This window comes from Clinocottus analis, unplaced genomic scaffold (assembly GCF_023055335.1).
Source record: "Clinocottus analis isolate CAN_PGR_092001 unplaced genomic scaffold, fCliAna1.0.p SCAF_16, whole genome shotgun sequence".
NCBI classification, from domain to species: domain Eukaryota; kingdom Metazoa; phylum Chordata; class Actinopteri; order Perciformes; family Cottidae; genus Clinocottus; species Clinocottus analis.
Genome location: NW_027175887.1, coordinates 17,959,205 through 17,975,412, shown reverse-complemented (window position 1 = coordinate 17,975,412; position 16,208 = coordinate 17,959,205). Strand labels below are relative to the sequence as shown.

Sequence of the window (16,208 nt, the reverse complement as noted above, 5' to 3'; positions counted from 1 at the left end):
AACACACGAGCTGAGTGATGAAGTACTTTTACTACTTATGAGCTCATCTTACTTCACTTCTAGGGTTAAATACTACTTTCACTCAGTTTGTTGTGTGTCTGCACGTTTCTCCACCTGCTGGATTAATGATGCAAAATACTGTCAACTCATGAAATCAGACGCGTAATTATGGATTAATCTCTCAGCTCCTTCACCAGCCGCTCCATTGAAGGCTTTAATGTGGAATACAGAATATTTCTTCTGCCACTTTCACTGAAACATCTCAGCGTTTGATTTGTTTCCAGATGAAGTTTCATGATCTTCATGACGTTGAGTCTCACAGCTTCAGATGAACTCCTGTTTCATCCTGATGCTCATGAGCACCTTTAATCTGTCCTCATCTCACATGCACGCTGCCCTTTGTTAGTTAGGAACACACACAGAGGGACACCACGGGATTAAGATGAAGTCGAGTTATTCCACCTGTAGCCGTTAAATCATGACACTAATATGAATAAATCAGTTTGAAGTGAGTGAAGGCTTTCACGGAGCCTGAATAAAGAGAATAAAACATTCAGCGCGTCCGCCGGCGACCCCACGGACCCGCCGCGTCTTCTCGTCAACCCGCGGGCCGAGCGGCGGAGTCCTCCGTCGTCACTTCCTGTTTCCCGAAACCCCCGAAAGCCCCCCGGCGGCGGCGGCCGGGACTCACCGTTCATGTCGGCGGCCTGCTCGCAGGAGAAGAAGATCCCGGTGTGGAACTTCCTCAGGAGGAACTTCTCCTCGCCGCTCTCGAAGATGTACTGCACCAGCCGGCTGTCGTTGACGTTGGAGCTGTTGAAGCGGATGCAGAACCACTGCTTCACCTTCAGCGGCGGCCCGGTGCAGAAGGGCTTGGGCACCTTGCGGGTGCCCTCGCACCAGTAGTTGGTGGTGACCGCCGACAGGGCGAAGGCGAACGCCACCAGGTTCAGGGTGAGCGCCAGGGAAGCCCGCCGGCCGCGCTGCAGCCTCATGGTGCGCGCCGAGCCGATGGGATGAAAAGGCGGCTAATCCCCCTCCGGCTTTTCGATATGTAGCCGCCGTGTTTTTCGCCTCCCAGCAGATGTGTCAAATCTTCATAATCTGGTCGGGGCTCTTCGGGGTGAGAATCCTGAGCGTCCCTCTGCCGCCGCCGCCGCCGCTTCCGCCTCGATTAACGGGTCGGTGCTCTCCGGCGCCAGAGGAGGAGCAGCCCCTCGCCGGCGTTGCTTCTTCTGGGCTTCATCTGAACTCTTTGGCTCTTCGCCGCTCGGCCGTCCTCGTCCTCGCTCCGCCCCTTCCACAGAGCTTCCCCCCGATATCATCCGTTACAAATGGCAAATTACAATCCAGTTTTCCTTTTGAGAGCAGAGTCCCGGGCAAAAAAAAAAAGAAAGAGAAAAAAAGATTACTATGAGATTAGATTATGTAATCCAGGACAAGTTTACATTTCAACAGAGTTTTTGATGTCGAAGCGCGTCTGAAAGCGACCGGTGAGTCGTGACATAATGTGTACACATTGACACACATCCATAGTGTGTGTGTGTGTGTGTGTGTGTGTGTGTGTGTGTGTGTGTGTGTGTGTGTGTGTGTGTGTAGGTTACAGCACACACATGAAGACACATTACTGGCAGAAAGTATTTGAAGGACAGATGTTAGCAGAAACATCACATCTGCTGTTTGTACTTTGATTCTTTGTCTTCTTCTGGATTTTGGAGTTTTTTTACAAACAAACATGTCACCTTTAGATTGAGGCAGACCTGTCAATCACCTGGTAGCCCCGCCCCTAAAGCGTCCCCTTATTATGGTCTGTTTGACTCTAACAGACCATAAAGTACTAAATGAACATCACGCTGTATAGAAGAAGACTAGAAACTAGAGATTGAGACATAAACTCATGTTTACAATGTTTACTGAGGGAATACATCAAGAGAGAAGTAGAGTCACTTATATAGACTTCTATACAACCAGAGGAGTCGCCCCCTGGTGGTCAGCAGAGAGAATGCAGCTTTAACACATGAAGCATAGACTTCTATACAACCAGAGGAGTCGCCCCCTGGTGGTCAGGAGAGAGAATGCAGCTTTAACACATGAAGCATAGACTTCTATACAACCAGAGTTACATCATCTATCTTATTTGTTATATGATGTTTTTGTTACAGCTGTTTTTAATAAATAATCATGTTTTTTCTTGAGTTCAGAATAGCTCCCGATATTTAGAAATATGTACGAAGCTCTGGTGTGTGTGTGTGTGTGTGTGTGTGTGTGTGTGTGTGTGTGTGTGTGTGTGTGTGTGTGTGTGTGTGAGCACACAGAAAAGCTTTTGGACCTTTGTGTACTTGCCTCCATAAACATTGATTGAGTCTCAGGTAAACTCACCTTTCAACCTCGCGGCGGTGCTTTGCTTCGTTGCCGGCGTCCAGCAGAGTGATTCCCTGAACAGGAGATTACTCTGAACATTCGTCTTCCATGTAATACCAATGTAAACAGCGGGAGAATGAGTCCCGCGGTGCACTCGATGGAGCAGTAAGCCTGTTGTTCAGTGAACATTTCCTGGACTCATCCTCTCTTACATAAGCAATACCTGCTGTAACGTCAGAGTTTACCAGCAGCAGATGTGAGCCTCTCCCCCGACGCGACATGCTCCACATTCTGTGCATTTCAATAACTACACGTCCATGTTACGTGTGAAAGTACACGGTGATGCTTGAAAGGCCAAAGAGTGATTTGGGGGTTTTTATAATCTGAAGATATTTCAGATTGACGCTCCTAACACTAAATTAGGATACCCATTAACCGGTCGCCATAATATCTCTCACACATCTGGGATTACTGCGTTCCCTCCAGTCGTCCTGGAGGCGTTGCCGCGGTGCGTCTGGAGGGAGCGGCGCTAGCTGAGTAGCATACAAATGGATTAACTCCAACACTTAGCACCGCGCAGCTCGGCTGCTCATCCCAGCTCATTAATTGCCTTCGCTCGCCGTGGTCTCTGCAGCAGATGGTCCTTGTAATCTGGCCTGAGACTATTACACTGGAGACGCAGATAATCTGATCCCATTTATTGTGGAGGAGCAGCCCACCACCACCAGCACTAGCACCACCACCACCACTAGCATCACCACCACCACCAGCACCACTAGCACCACCACTACCACCACCAGCAGCCCACCACCACCACCACTAGCATCACCACCACCACCACTAGCATCACCACCAGCACCACCACCACTAGCACCACCAGCACCAGCACCAACACTAGCATCACCACCACCAGCAGCACCAACACCACCACCACTAGCACCACCAGCACCACTCGCACCACCAGCACTAGCATCACCACCACCACTAGCACCACCACCACCACCACCAGCACTAGCACCACCAGCACCACCAGCACCACCACTAGCACCACCACTAGCACTAGCACCACCACCAGCACTAGCACTAGCACCACCACCAGCACTAGCACCAGCACCACCACCACTAGCACCACCAGCACCAGCACCAACACTAGCATCACCACCACCAGCAGCACCACCACCACCACCACTAGCACCACCAGCACCACTCGCACCACCAGCACTAGCACCACCACCACCACTAGCATCACCACCACCACTAGCACCACCACCACCACCACCACCAGCACTAGCACCACCAGCACCACCAGCACTAGCACCACCACTAGCACCACCACCACCACTAGCACCACCAGCACCACCACCACCACCAGCACTAGCACCACCACCACCACCACCACCACCAGCACCAGCAGCAGCACCACCACCAATACCACCACTAGCACCACCACCACCACCACTACTAGCACCAGCACCACCACCACTAGCACCACCACCACCAGCAGCAGCACCACGACTAGCACCAGCACCACCACCACCACCAGCAACAGCAGCAGCACCAGCAGCAGCAGTAGTGAGACCTGACGACAGCAACGAGACTCAAAACATCCATGGAGACACAACGTGGCTTCAAAGACACACACAAAGACCACAAAGACACCCGTAATGATGACAAGGACACACAAAATGACGACAAGGACACTCAAAACGACACAAAATGATGACAAAGACGCACAAAATAACTACAAGATCATAAGTGGAGACACAACATGACTACAAAGACAGAAATAGAACACAAATGACTATAAAGACACACAAAAAGGACACAAAGACGCACAAAATGACAACAAAGACACTGGAAATGACTACAAAGACACACAAATTGATGACGAAGACACACACAATTACCTTAAGGACACACAAAACGAACACAAAGACGCACAAAATGACTACAAAGACACACAAAATAACCACACTGAGACTACACAATGTCCCCGCGTAGCTTTTATATTAAATAAATGTATAAAAATAAAAACCCACCCATGAAACATGAGCGTAGTCGGTCGCAGTGATGAAATAAATTTCTGTTGCGCGACTCAGGATTTTAAAATCTGAAGGAGATCGTTTAAAGCAAGCTGCAGTTTTTCCAGCAGCTAAGTTTGTAGTTTGATCTTTGCAATAGAAGATTGTGTCATCGGCGTAGAGATTTAGAGAGTTTGTTAAAATATAAACAGGAGAGGACCCAGAGTCGATCCCTGGGGAACTCCTTTAGATTCAGAAATTAAATTAAATTACATTAAAAAAAACACCTTTAAAGATGAAGATTATTTACCTTATGACCTGCTGGATACTCTGAAGGTATAATTATACTTTTCTACATCGATTGGTGACTTTATGTGATGTTTTGTTGAAATTTGAACGGATCAAAAGTCATCAAGACGAGTTCACAGGTCCTTCTAGTTTTAACTCCTTCAAATCAGCATATTCTTCACAAGGTACACAGTTAACCATCGTTGATGTTGCATAACAAGTAAATAGGTTTCTATTCAATGTGAGTAAATCAGTGTAAATTATATCTTTCATTGACATATTGTTGCTTCATAATAAGCATCAATACTTACTTCATTTTGGTTAAAGAAAATCACTACACCGCTAAGAACATCAGTTTTTAAAGAATAAGTAAATAACTTTTTAATGGGATTAAAGTAAATACTATCATATTTCCAATTCAAAAATATTCAGGTGCATTAAGACAAACATGATTCATGGATTACGTTCTGTCACCGATCATGCGTCGCCGGCCGGGACGGCAGATGGGATTACAGTTGTAGAAAAAACAGGCGTTTGAGGGCCCCAGATGTTGACCTTTAAAGTGTTTGCCACCTGTTGCGTTTAATCCTGTGTTTATACCTCCAGCATTTAACTGTCTTAAAAAAAGGTGTCATGGTGGTGTGACGTGGTTATCCCCTTAATCTTCCAAGACAGCTGTCTGGATTTAGGTAGCGATGACCATAATCTCATTTGGCACCTTGAAGGGGCAGCCGGGGTGATAATACGAGGCAGAGTGAACGCCATCGAGCGCCGCCGAGGTTTTTTAACCCCCGAAGAAGAAGACGAAGACGAAGAAGAAGACGAAGAAGAAGTGGTCTGCAGGATGGGGAATACTAAGAGCAGCGCTTTGTCGAAGGAGCTGCTGGATGAACTGAAGTCCAACACCAAATACTCGGAGTCCGAGCTCTGCACCTGGTACCAGTCCTTCCTGAAGGAGTGTCCCACCGGCAAGATCAGCAAGCAGCAGTTCGAGGGCATCTACGCCAGCTTCTTCCCCAACGCCGACCCCACGGAGTACGCGCGCCACGTGTTCAGGAGTTTCGACACCAACGCCGACGGCACGCTGGACTTCAAGGAGTACATCGTGGCCCTGCACCTCACGTCCGGGGGCAAGACGCTGCAGAAGCTGGAGTGGGCCTTCGCCCTGTACGACGTGGACGGGAACGGCACCATCAGCAAAAGTGAAATCCTAGAGATCGTCAGGGTAGCTATGCCTTTCTTTTCTTTCACCGGGATGGCGGAGAGAAGCAGCATTTGCTGAAGTGCTTTATGTTATTTCATTATCGCTAGAGTAAGCCTCTTTAGCACACGTTGAAAACAAGATGGAGCATTGTTCCATAATTTAGTTTGATTAATTTATTCCCCTCGTTACGCTCACTTTTTATACCCTTATTCCCTTAAAAGTGTCCGTCAAGGAAAGTAGAGGGATTGTAAATCAGTGATTAATGAGACTTGAATAATTCAATGCTACTGGTGTTAACTGCCATCATAACTCCGCCATTTTGAATTGCTCTTCCAGACAATAAAAATAGCCCAAAATAAGAAAACATTCAAGATTGAAGACGTTTTTACGGTCATATGCACAGATAATATAATATAAAAGATATGACCGTATTGCACAAGAATATGATAATAGTATTGCTATGATAAATATGAAAATTACTCTCACACAGTCGATATTCAACATGATTCCCGCCGACGACCAGAAGAACCTCCCCGAGGACGAAAACACGCCGGAGAAGAGGGCGGAGAAAATCTGGGAATTCTTCGGGAAGAAGGACAACGGTAGCTCACGAACACACCGAAGCCGCTCTGAACGTCACGCCTCCATGCTTTCCTTCTGTTATATATTCTTTTTCATCATTCTCCCCAGATAAGATCTCAGAGGGGGAGTTCATCCAGGGCGTGATGGATAACAAGGACATCCTGCGGTTGATTCAATACGACGAGCCTCAGAAAATCAAAGACAAGCTGAAAGAGAAGAAGCAATAAAACACGGAGAGGAAGCCCTTCAGGGGTTTGAAGACTTTCTGTTTTCTGTTTCACTGCTCGTGTCCTGGCTGCTTGTCCTCTTCAACCACGTTGCTGTTTGTATTCATTTGTTTTGGTCGAGCAACCAGACGAACAAAACTGCATTTTCTCTTTTTGGTCGTTGCACCCAGAGAGCAATTCAATTATTGCATTTTCGTCCCAGAAAATCAAAAGCCGGGGAACTCTTGAAATGACAACTCAAGACGTGAGTTTGTAAACTTTTGGTCAGACATGTGGACCAGGTACCTAACTATAGAAAATACAATATAATACAACATAGTGTAGGCAAAGAACTAGAGAACACGCAAAAACAAACTGCAGTGATAGCTTTCTAGCTAGTTCAGGCTAGCTGGTAAGTTAGCTTAGTTAGCCGAAGCTATTTTACACATATTCCTTAGCATTAAATAGCATTAAAACACACAGCTATTATATATATATATATATATATATATATATATATATATATATATATATATATATATATATATATATATATATATATATATATAATTCTGGTGGTTTAACATGTCAGAATAGAGATTTCCCGCCACATAAATTAGACGACGACTATCTTCAATTATAACGAGACAAACGTAAAACACTTTTTTCTTGTGAATTAAACTTCGTTAGCTTAAGTGGACCAGAGGGAGAAGTGTTTGTGTCCTGCATGTGGTTGATGTTGTAAACTACTTGTTGATTTTACCGACTAGCCTTAGTTAAAGCAAAGTTATCCTGTTTGAAAAAGACACGTGACATCTACATACAGCTAAATCCTTAAAAACTACCAGCTAAACGCTAACTAGCCTAGCTAGCATTAGCCTCCGTCTCTGCTGCCTCTCGTAGAATTAAATGTGATTTTATTTACTTTTAATTACATTTTTGTGTTGAATTAAACATAAATGTATTTGCATATTAGCTCCAACGGACACAGTGTGAAAACCTTGTTGACTATTTAGATTTTTGAATTTTTTTTTAATGCAACGACAGTGACAATAATGAATAATCAGCATTAAAACACACACAAAATATACGTACAACGTTTATCTGCAACACACTTGTGTTTTCTACTGACTCGAGCAACACGACATCCTTCTCTCTCGTCTGGCAGAGCTCCAGAAACATTTGTTCACACTTTGAATTGATTCATTAGTTTGAGAGGAAGAAAGTCGGGACCAGAGCTCCTTTGAGAGGAATTAGTCTCAGGTTAATAATCTGCCTGTATCGGCCAATCCGATTAAGACCTGAAGGTCAATTGAGACGAGCGGACTCCTTCCACTGCAGCGAGTCGTTGAGTTAATGCGTTTGTGGCGCCGTGAAGAAGACTTTAAGTTAGAAACATTCTTAAGCGAGCTTTAAGGGATAAAGATGTAATGGATGTGTTGTTGTGAAAGACTGTTTTATTCATATAATGTGTGACGACGGTGGAAACACCGACTTCTTACAAATGGAAGATAAATCCTGTTCTTACTTTCACTTTTTAGATTGTATTATTACTTAAATGGACCATAAAAGGACAAAACTAGAGAAATAAACTCATGTTTACAATATTTACTGAGGGAATACATCAAGAGAGAAGTAGAGTCACTTATATAGACTTCTATACAACCAGAGGAGTCGCCCCCTGGTGGTCAAGAGAGAGAATGCAGCTTTAACACATGAAGCATAGACTTCTATACAACCAGAAGAGTCGCCCCCTGGTGGTCAGGAGAGAGAATGCAGCTTTAACACATGAAGCATAGACTTCTATACAACCAGAGGAGTCGCCCCCTGGTGGTCAGGAGAGAGAATGCAGCTTTAACACATGAAGCATATACTTCTATACAACCAGAGGAGTCGCCCCCTGGTGGTCAGGAGAGAGAATGCAGCTTTAACACATGAAGCATAGACTTCTATACAACCAGAGGCGTCGCCCCCTGGTGGTCAGGAGAGAGAATGCAGCTTCAACACATGAAGCATAGACTTCTATACAACCAGAGGAGTCGCCCCCTGGTGGTCAGGAGAGAGAAGGCAGCTTCAACACATGAAGCATAGACTTCTATACAACCAGAGGAGTCGCCCCCTGGTGGTCAGGAGAGAGAATGCAGCTTTAACACATGAAGTATAGACTTCTATACAACCAGAGAATACAACTGAATGATCCCTTCGAGCCTCTGATATGTGTATAATCGTCTACAACACAGTAGATACATGTGTAATAAACGTCTTTTAAAAAAAGGTTTCGTTTTCTTTCCTTGAGGCTTTTTAACGAGTTGAACATTCAAACGCTGAAGAGAGGGAAGTCTTCTTCTTCTTCTTTGCAATACAGTTAAATAGTTGGGTCAAAAATAATCAAAACAAATATTCCTGAGCTCAGGAATCATCTCTTGGGCCTCGGGGGGTTAATTCCTGCCTTACCGGTCCGTCCCAGCGCCGCTGGCCTGGATCCAGTGGCGTCCAAACACAGTGACATCACCACACACCGCCATGATAAACAGTTTTCAGAGAGGAGATTTATTTTTTTTTGGACACTGCATTCCACGGCACACCGTCTGGACAGAAGCTCACCGCGGACCAAACATCCGCAAACACACCGGGAACATCGGATCTGAAGTCACGTTATGGGAATGTTAATCACATGGGGAGGAGGAGGAAGAGGAGGAGGAGGAAGAGGAGGAGGAAGAGGAGGAGGAGGAGGAGGAGGAGGAGGAGGACTCGACCGTTGGGACATTTAGTTGGAACAAATTAACTTTTGTTACATTTAGTTGCACAACATTGACACACAAAACCTCCACGACAGAAAAGCTATTTAAACCTGCGCGTCGTTTAAAAACACAAAGTAACGTAAAGCACTGCACACGTTATGTTGGCGATAAGGCAGGTAAAGCGTCTATATATTTATTTACTTTAATGAAGTATTGTTCTTGTGCTCCGCAGTCGGATTTCGACTTTTCATCTTCGCCCGATCGGCTTTCGAGGAAACGTTTCATTGACATGTTGACAGAAAGGTAACAATCCCAATAAAGACACACACGTACATGTAAACACACTGTTCATGCAGTCTCTGATACAAAAATAAACAACAACAACAAAGAAAATGTCTTTTCTTTTCACTTTTGTGCCTCTGGGACGAGTCGGCGGCTCCAGATCAGCCTGCCAGTGTTTTTATCTTTTCTTTAAATCGGCAGAATTTTCGCTTTTTAAAAGCAAAGATATTCTTTGTGCTTCCCTCACCCTCCACACACACACACACACACACACACACACACACACACACACACACACACACACACACACACACACACACACACACACACACACACACACACACACACACACACACACACACACACACACACACACACACACACACACACACACACACACACACACACACCCCGAAAGCAACAAAACACATGACAGTACAAACACCTCGTCCGGGCGTTTTGAACAGGACCAGCGAGCCTGAACACGTGTCCACTGACGAGAGAGGAGTCGTATCCGTCCGGTCCACCGCCAGGCACTAAGAGGTGTTGCAGGGGACTCGGACCAACGTTTGATTTATGAATCACAATCACATCCAAAAAACACTGTGTGTGTCTGTCTGTGTGTGTCTGTCTCTGTGTGTCTGTCTGTTTGTTTGTGTGTGTCTGTGCTTTAAACAACTGAGGTTACTGGCTATTAATGCTGTACACTTTTTGTTGTTGTGTATGTGTGTCTGTCTGTGTATGTGTTTGTCTGTGCGTATGTGTGTCATTGTGTGTGTCTGTTTGCGTATGCATATGTACGTGTGTGTGTGAATTTGTTATTTTTTTTAAACACACTGGCTATTAATGCTGCACACTTGTTTTGTTGCTGTGTGTCATTGTGCGTGTGTGTGTGTGTGTCTATGCGTGAGCCTGTCTGTCTGTGTGTCTGTGCGAATGTGTGTGTCACTGTGTGTCTGCCTTTCTGTGTGTGTCTATTTACGTATGTGCGTGCGTACGTACATGTGTGTGTTTGTGTGTGTCTATGGGTCTATGTGCATGTGTGTCTGTGTGTCTTTGTGTGTGTGTCTGTCTGTCTGTCTGTCTGTCTGTGTGTGTGTGTGTGTGTGTCTGTGTGTGTGTGAGTAAAGTTCCTAGCTGCTGTCACGTACCTTTGTGTAGCTTCAACACACTTGGTACACACACGTTGTGCGGCTCTTCAGACACACAAAGCGAGATATTTAAAAACATGCGTTTCCACCCAAAGAAAAAGTGAACCGGCAAAATATGAAAATATATCATATAATATCATATAGAGCGTCGTATCTAAAATAAAGGTCGTTTCAACAATCAGACTTTTTTTTTAGTTCAAACCGTGAAGACGGTGGATTGAAGCTAAACGAGACGATTAAAACATGTAACTGCTCCACGAGTGTGCACGTTACGACAGGTAAACAGCAGGTGTGTCACACGGCATTCAGAGAGCGATGAGGGGGCGGAGTCTGAGCGATGAGGGGGCGGAGTCTGAGCGATGAGGGGGCGGAGTCTGAGCGCTGAGGGGGCGGAGCCTGAGGAGGAGCATGCTGCGACCCGCCGCCTCGTCCGGACCGCAGAACCCGCGGTGCCAGCGGGCGGCGAGTCGGCCGTCCCTGGATCAGCGTCAGCGGCCGGGCCGGGCCGAGCCGGGCCGAGCCGGGCCGAGCCGAGCCGGGCCGAGCCGAGCCGGGCCCGGGTCGGCGCTACAGGTCCATGTCCACCGGCCGCACCTCGCCCGTGTTGTTCTCTCTCACCCACAGCTCACGGTCTCTGGCCGGATCCACGCTCTGCAGGAGCTGATCCACGGGCTCCACCGTCTACACACACACACACACACACACACACACACACACACACACACACACACACACACACCCAATATACAAATTTGAAGGATTTTCCATCCAGTCGTTATCAAGATAATATAATAATAATAATAATAATAATAATAATAATAATAATAATAATAATAATAATAAAATATAATAATTTAAAAATAATAATAATATAATCAATAAAAAAAAAATGTATATATATATATATATAATATAATATAATAATTTAATAATAATAATAATAATAATAATAATAATAATAACTCACGCTCTGGTTGAACATGTCCGTCTCGTGTCTCAGAGTCGTGTACTGACGAAGATGCTGCTGGATCCACTCGATGCGCTCCACCTCCAGCCTCTCCAGCTCCTGAGGAAGAGGAGGAGGAGGAGAAGGAGGAGGAGAGAGAGGAAGAAGAGGAGGAGAGAGACGTAAATCCATGAAGATAACTCTGCAGCCTTCCTCTGCAACAGGAAGTGCTCTGTGCAACAGGAAGTGCGCTCACCATGCTCGTGGTCACCATCTCCTCAAACCACTTGCACTGCGTCTGGTTGTACAGATCCACGCAGCGCATCAGGTCGTCTCCTGCAGGACACGCAGAGGTCAGAGGTCAGAGGTCACAGTTCAGAGGTCACCTGCTTCTCTCAGTCTGGTGTCAGAGGTTCAACCTTCCTCGTGTGTTCAGGTTTTAATGCATAAAAGAACCACATGAATGTGTTTAATGATATTAAAATGAAGTAATAAACACAACACGTGTTGAAGCGATGTGTTCTAATCCCTCAGAAACAACAACAACATTTATTTATTTACAGGTTCAGTTCCTCATGTTCACCAGCAGAGGGCGCTCACCGACCACTTCACTGAATCTGTTGTTATGAACGTTTTGTAATATTAATTCATCCATAAATTACTATTTTGTGACCAGTGAGAGACGCTAGCTGTTTCCCCCCGTTTCCAGTCTTTGTGCTAAGCTAAGCTAACTGGCTAAGCTAACACACACAAAAAAACACACAATGCAAAATAAATATGGAAGATCTTCAGATTTAAACTGAAACCCAAGACTGCAATAAGTGTGTGTGTGTGTGTGTGTGTGTGTGTGTGTGTGTGTGTGTGTGTGTGTGTGTGTGTGTGTGTGTGTGTGTGACCTGCTTGTGTGGATTTCCGGCGGGCCTTCTTGATGTCCTCCTCCGTCTTGTTGCTCAGTTTGATCTCCAGCTGCTGCGTCTTCACCTCCAGGTCCTTCTGCCGGTCCGCCAGCGCTTTACGGGACTACACACACACACACACACACACACACACACACAGCGTGTGAACAGACAGTAATCCTCAGCTTTACGGTAAACATCTGTCACATGAATCATTACGGCCTCTTCACGCCGCCTCATCCTGTAATCTGAGGAGTCATTCAGGGATTTATTTTTTCTTCTTCTTCCTTTTCTTCATCACAACATGCAGGAAATACCCACACAGTGTGTGTGTGTGTGTGTGTGTGTGTGTGTGTGTACCTTCTCCACGCTGGCGTGCCGGCTGGCCAGCTGCTTCCGCAGGTCGGCGATGTGATGGTCGTACTTCTTCAGGTCTTTCTTGAAGTTGTCGCACCGGAACGTCAGCAGAGGCTTCTCCACCTCGGTGTGCAGCTGAGGACACACACACACACACACACACACACACACACACACACACACACACACACACATTATCTCTCTGATCTTTCTCAGTGAGGAAGGACAGAAACACCTCCCTTCTATTGTACACACTGATATATATATACAAATACACACACACACACATATACACATATACACACACACACACACACACACACACACACACACACACCTTGTTGGAGAACTTGAGGTGGACCTCGGCTTCGTCGTGCAGACTCTTCTTCAGCTGCGTCCAGGCGTCTCCCAAAGTCCTGAGAACAAGAGACGTCCTCCATGACATCACAGTACACAGGAGTACTAGTACTGGTACTGGTGTACTGTACTGTAGAACACCTGGTGTGTATATTAGGTACACAGCCTGGGTCTCAGTCTGGACCTTAAGAGCCGACGGTTCTGCTCCCCTCTGACCCGGTTCTGTTCCTTTTAAACCCGGTTCTGTCCCATCTGACCCGGTTCTGTTCCCTTTAGACCTGGTTCTGTCCCCTTTAGACCCGGTTCTGTCCCCTTTAGACCCGGTTCTGTTCCCTTTAGACCTGGTTCTGCCCCCTCTGACCCGGTTCTGTTCCTTTTAAACCCGGTTCTGTCCCATCTGACTCGGTTCTGTCCCCTTTAGACCTGTTTCTGTCCCCTTTAGACCCGGTTCTGTCCCCTTTAGACCCGGTTCTGTTCCCTTTAGACCTGGTTCTGCCCCCTCTGACCCGGTTCTGTTCCCTTTAGACCTGGTTCTGTCCCCTTTAGACCCGGTTCTGTCCCATCTGACCCGGTTCTGTGCCCTCTGACCCGGTTCTGTCCCCTTTAGACCCGGTTCTGTCCCCTTTAGACCCGGTTCTGTTCCCTTTAGACATGGTTCTGTCCCCTTTGGACCCGGTTCTGTCCCCTCTGACCCGGTTCTGTCCCCTTTAGACCCGGTTCTGTCCCCTTTAGACCCGGTTCTGTCCCCTTTAGACCCGGTTCTGTTCCCTTTAGACCTGGTTCTGTCCCCTCTGACCCGGTTCTATTCCCTTTAGACCTGGTTCTGCCCCCTCTGACCCGGTTCTGTTCCCTTTAGACCTGGTTCTGCCCCCTCTGACCCGGTTCTGTTCCCTTTAGACCTGGTTCTGTCCCCTCTGACCCGGTTCTATTCCCTTTAGACCCGGTTCTGCCCCCTCTGACCCGGTCCCGTGTGGTTCTGACTCACCCCTCCTCCTGCGCTGCCAGTGGGCTCAGCGACAGCTTGGACAGGTTCTTGGCGTATTCTTCTTCAATCTTTATCCTGAAAACAGGACCAGAGCAGAGAGCTGTGACGACCGGCTGCCTGGCTCAAGGGCCGGGGCAGAGACCCCAACGCTGCTTCAGCAGCATATACATAATGAATATATAATACATATATAATACATATATAATACATATATAATACAAATATAATGAATATATAATACATATATAATACAAATATAATGAATATATAATACACATATAATGAATATATAATAAATACATATATAATAAATATAATAAATACATTCTATAATACATATATAATACATCTATAATAAATATATAATACATATATAATACATATATAATGAATATATAATACATATATAATAAATATATAATACATCTATAATACATCTATAATACATATATAATACATCTATAATACATATATAATAAATATAATAAATACATATATAATAAATATAATAAATACATCTATAATACATCTATAATACATAATGATGAAGCACAGCGCTCTACCTCTCGTGGACGAACTCAGACATCTCCTTCTGCATCTGTTTGCCCTTCAGCTGCTTCTGGAGGAGAACCTCGAACCCTGCCACCGAGGTCGTACCCTGAGGGTCCTTCTTATCGGTCTGAGGAAGAGGAGGAGGAAGAGGAGGAGGAGGAGGAGGAGGAGGAGGAGGAAGAGCGTCACTCAACTGACGAACAGCCTCAAACAGCAGAAACGCCTCTCTGCTGTTTGAGAGCGTGAAAGCTCTGAATGTGTGAGTCACACTGACATGTCAAGGAGGACACGCGTTGTGTGTGTGTGTGTGTGTGTGTGTGTGTGTGTGTGTGTGTGTGTGTGTGTGTGTGTGTGTGTGTGTGTGTGTGTGTGTGTGTGTGTGTGTGTGTGTGTGTGCTCGCTGCAGAAGCATCAGGACACGACGAGCAGCCGAACAACAACAACAACAGCAGCGGAGGAGGAAACACGAGGTCGTATTTCACTCGATTCAAATCCAGTTCAGGAAGTCGTTGGTAGACGACGCCGCTCTGCAGCCGCTCTGCAGCCGCTCTGCAGCCGCTCTGCAGCCGCTCTGCAGCCGCTCTGCAGCCGCTCTGCAGCCGCTCGATGCTTTGATGTCCTGATGCTTTGATGTCCTGATGCTTTGAACTGTTACATTTAACCTTTAAAGCTTCTGCTCCTCCAGCGTCTCTCACCCAGAAGTAGTCGCAGTAGCTCCACTCTTTGGGCTTCAGCAGCTGCTGCTCCGGACCTTCTCCTGGCAGAGGGAAGGTCACGCCGTTGATCTGAAGAGAAGAACGAGGAGGAGGAGGAGAAGAGAAAGGAGGATGAGAGCCTGAAGGAGTGAAGCCAACAAACAAACAGACGTGTGACGGAGGAGAAGACGTCTCAAGAGCAGGAACATTAAACTCAAAGAACTGGAAGACGAACCATGACGGAAACATTAAAGCACAGGAAGCCCGATAAGAGGGAGAAGTACTTGTACATCAGCGTTTGTAGTACTTTAGTACTTCTTCCAGCGCTGAGAGAGAGAGAGAGAGAGAGAGAGAGAGAGAGAGAGAGAGAGAGAGAGAGAGAGAGAGAGAGAGAGAGAGAGAGAGAGAGAGATGGATGGAGAGAGAGAGAGAGAGAGAGAGAGAGAGAGACCTTCAGTTCTGTGAATCAAACGCACTGCGTCCACGTGGGAGTGTGCGGCTGCAGAAAAACACCAACGCTACACACTCGACCCGACCAGAGACTCAGAGACTCAGAGATGCAGAGACTCAGAGACTCAGAGACT

The 16,208-nt window shown here is 46.2% G+C and overlaps 3 protein-coding genes across 3 annotated transcripts in view; 1 reads left to right on the top strand and 2 right to left on the bottom strand.

The window, feature by feature from the left end:
• The window catches only part of LOC137786980 (germ cell-specific gene 1-like protein), an 8,542-nt gene extending 7,189 nt beyond the window's left edge, over positions 1 to 1,353 (bottom strand). Inside the window, exon 1 of the mRNA XM_068579140.1 lies at positions 692 to 1,353. Within this exon, the coding sequence (XP_068435241.1) occupies positions 692 to 995 (304 nt within the window). The 5' untranslated portion in view covers positions 996 to 1,353. The remainder of the gene's footprint in view (positions 1 to 691) is intronic.
• Positions 1,354 to 5,365: 4,012 nt separating this feature from the next.
• Positions 5,366 to 6,683, top strand: rcvrna (recoverin a). Its single transcript, XM_068578948.1, has 4 exons — positions 5,366 to 5,406; positions 5,468 to 5,895; positions 6,365 to 6,476; positions 6,565 to 6,683. The coding sequence occupies exons 2-4, from the start codon at positions 5,515 to 5,517 to the stop codon at positions 6,681 to 6,683; spliced, it is 612 nt and encodes a 203-aa protein (XP_068435049.1). The 5' UTR covers positions 5,366 to 5,406; positions 5,468 to 5,514.
• Positions 6,684 to 10,300: 3,617 nt separating this feature from the next.
• gas7a (growth arrest-specific 7a) lies at positions 10,301 to 15,888 on the bottom strand. The gene is made up of 9 exons (XM_068578646.1): positions 15,625 to 15,888; positions 14,941 to 15,056; positions 14,378 to 14,452; positions 13,373 to 13,451; positions 13,039 to 13,170; positions 12,679 to 12,802; positions 12,039 to 12,118; positions 11,804 to 11,902; positions 10,301 to 11,517 (listed from the first exon to the last, which is right to left on the bottom strand). The coding sequence occupies exons 1-9, from the start codon at positions 15,871 to 15,873 to the stop codon at positions 11,404 to 11,406; spliced, it is 1,068 nt and encodes a 355-aa protein (XP_068434747.1). The 5' UTR covers positions 15,874 to 15,888; the 3' UTR covers positions 10,301 to 11,403.
• Positions 15,889 to 16,208: the final 320 nt, after the last annotated feature.

Bases quoted from the DNA above. Each gene is read 5' to 3' on its own strand.
- rcvrna (XM_068578948.1), top strand. From the start codon at position 5,515: ATGGGGAATACTAAGAGCAGCGCTTTGTCGAAGGAGCTGCTGGATGAA. The intron at 5,896-6,364 runs GTAGCTATGCCT...ACTCTCACACAG, and splicing joins AAATCCTAGAGATCGTCAGG to TCGATATTCAACATGATTCC. The intron at 6,477-6,564 runs GTAGCTCACGAA...CATTCTCCCCAG, and splicing joins CTTCGGGAAGAAGGACAACG to ATAAGATCTCAGAGGGGGAG.
- gas7a (XM_068578646.1), bottom strand. From the start codon at position 15,873: ATGTTTCCGTCATGGTTCGTCTTCCAGTTCTTTGAGTTTAATGTTCCT. The intron at 12,803-13,038 runs GTACACACACAC...GTGTGTGTGTAG, and splicing joins GGCACGCCAGCGTGGAGAAG to TCCCGTAAAGCGCTGGCGGA. The intron at 12,119-12,678 runs GTCACACACACA...CGTGTCCTGCAG, and splicing joins CCGGAAATCCACACAAGCAG to GAGACGACCTGATGCGCTGC.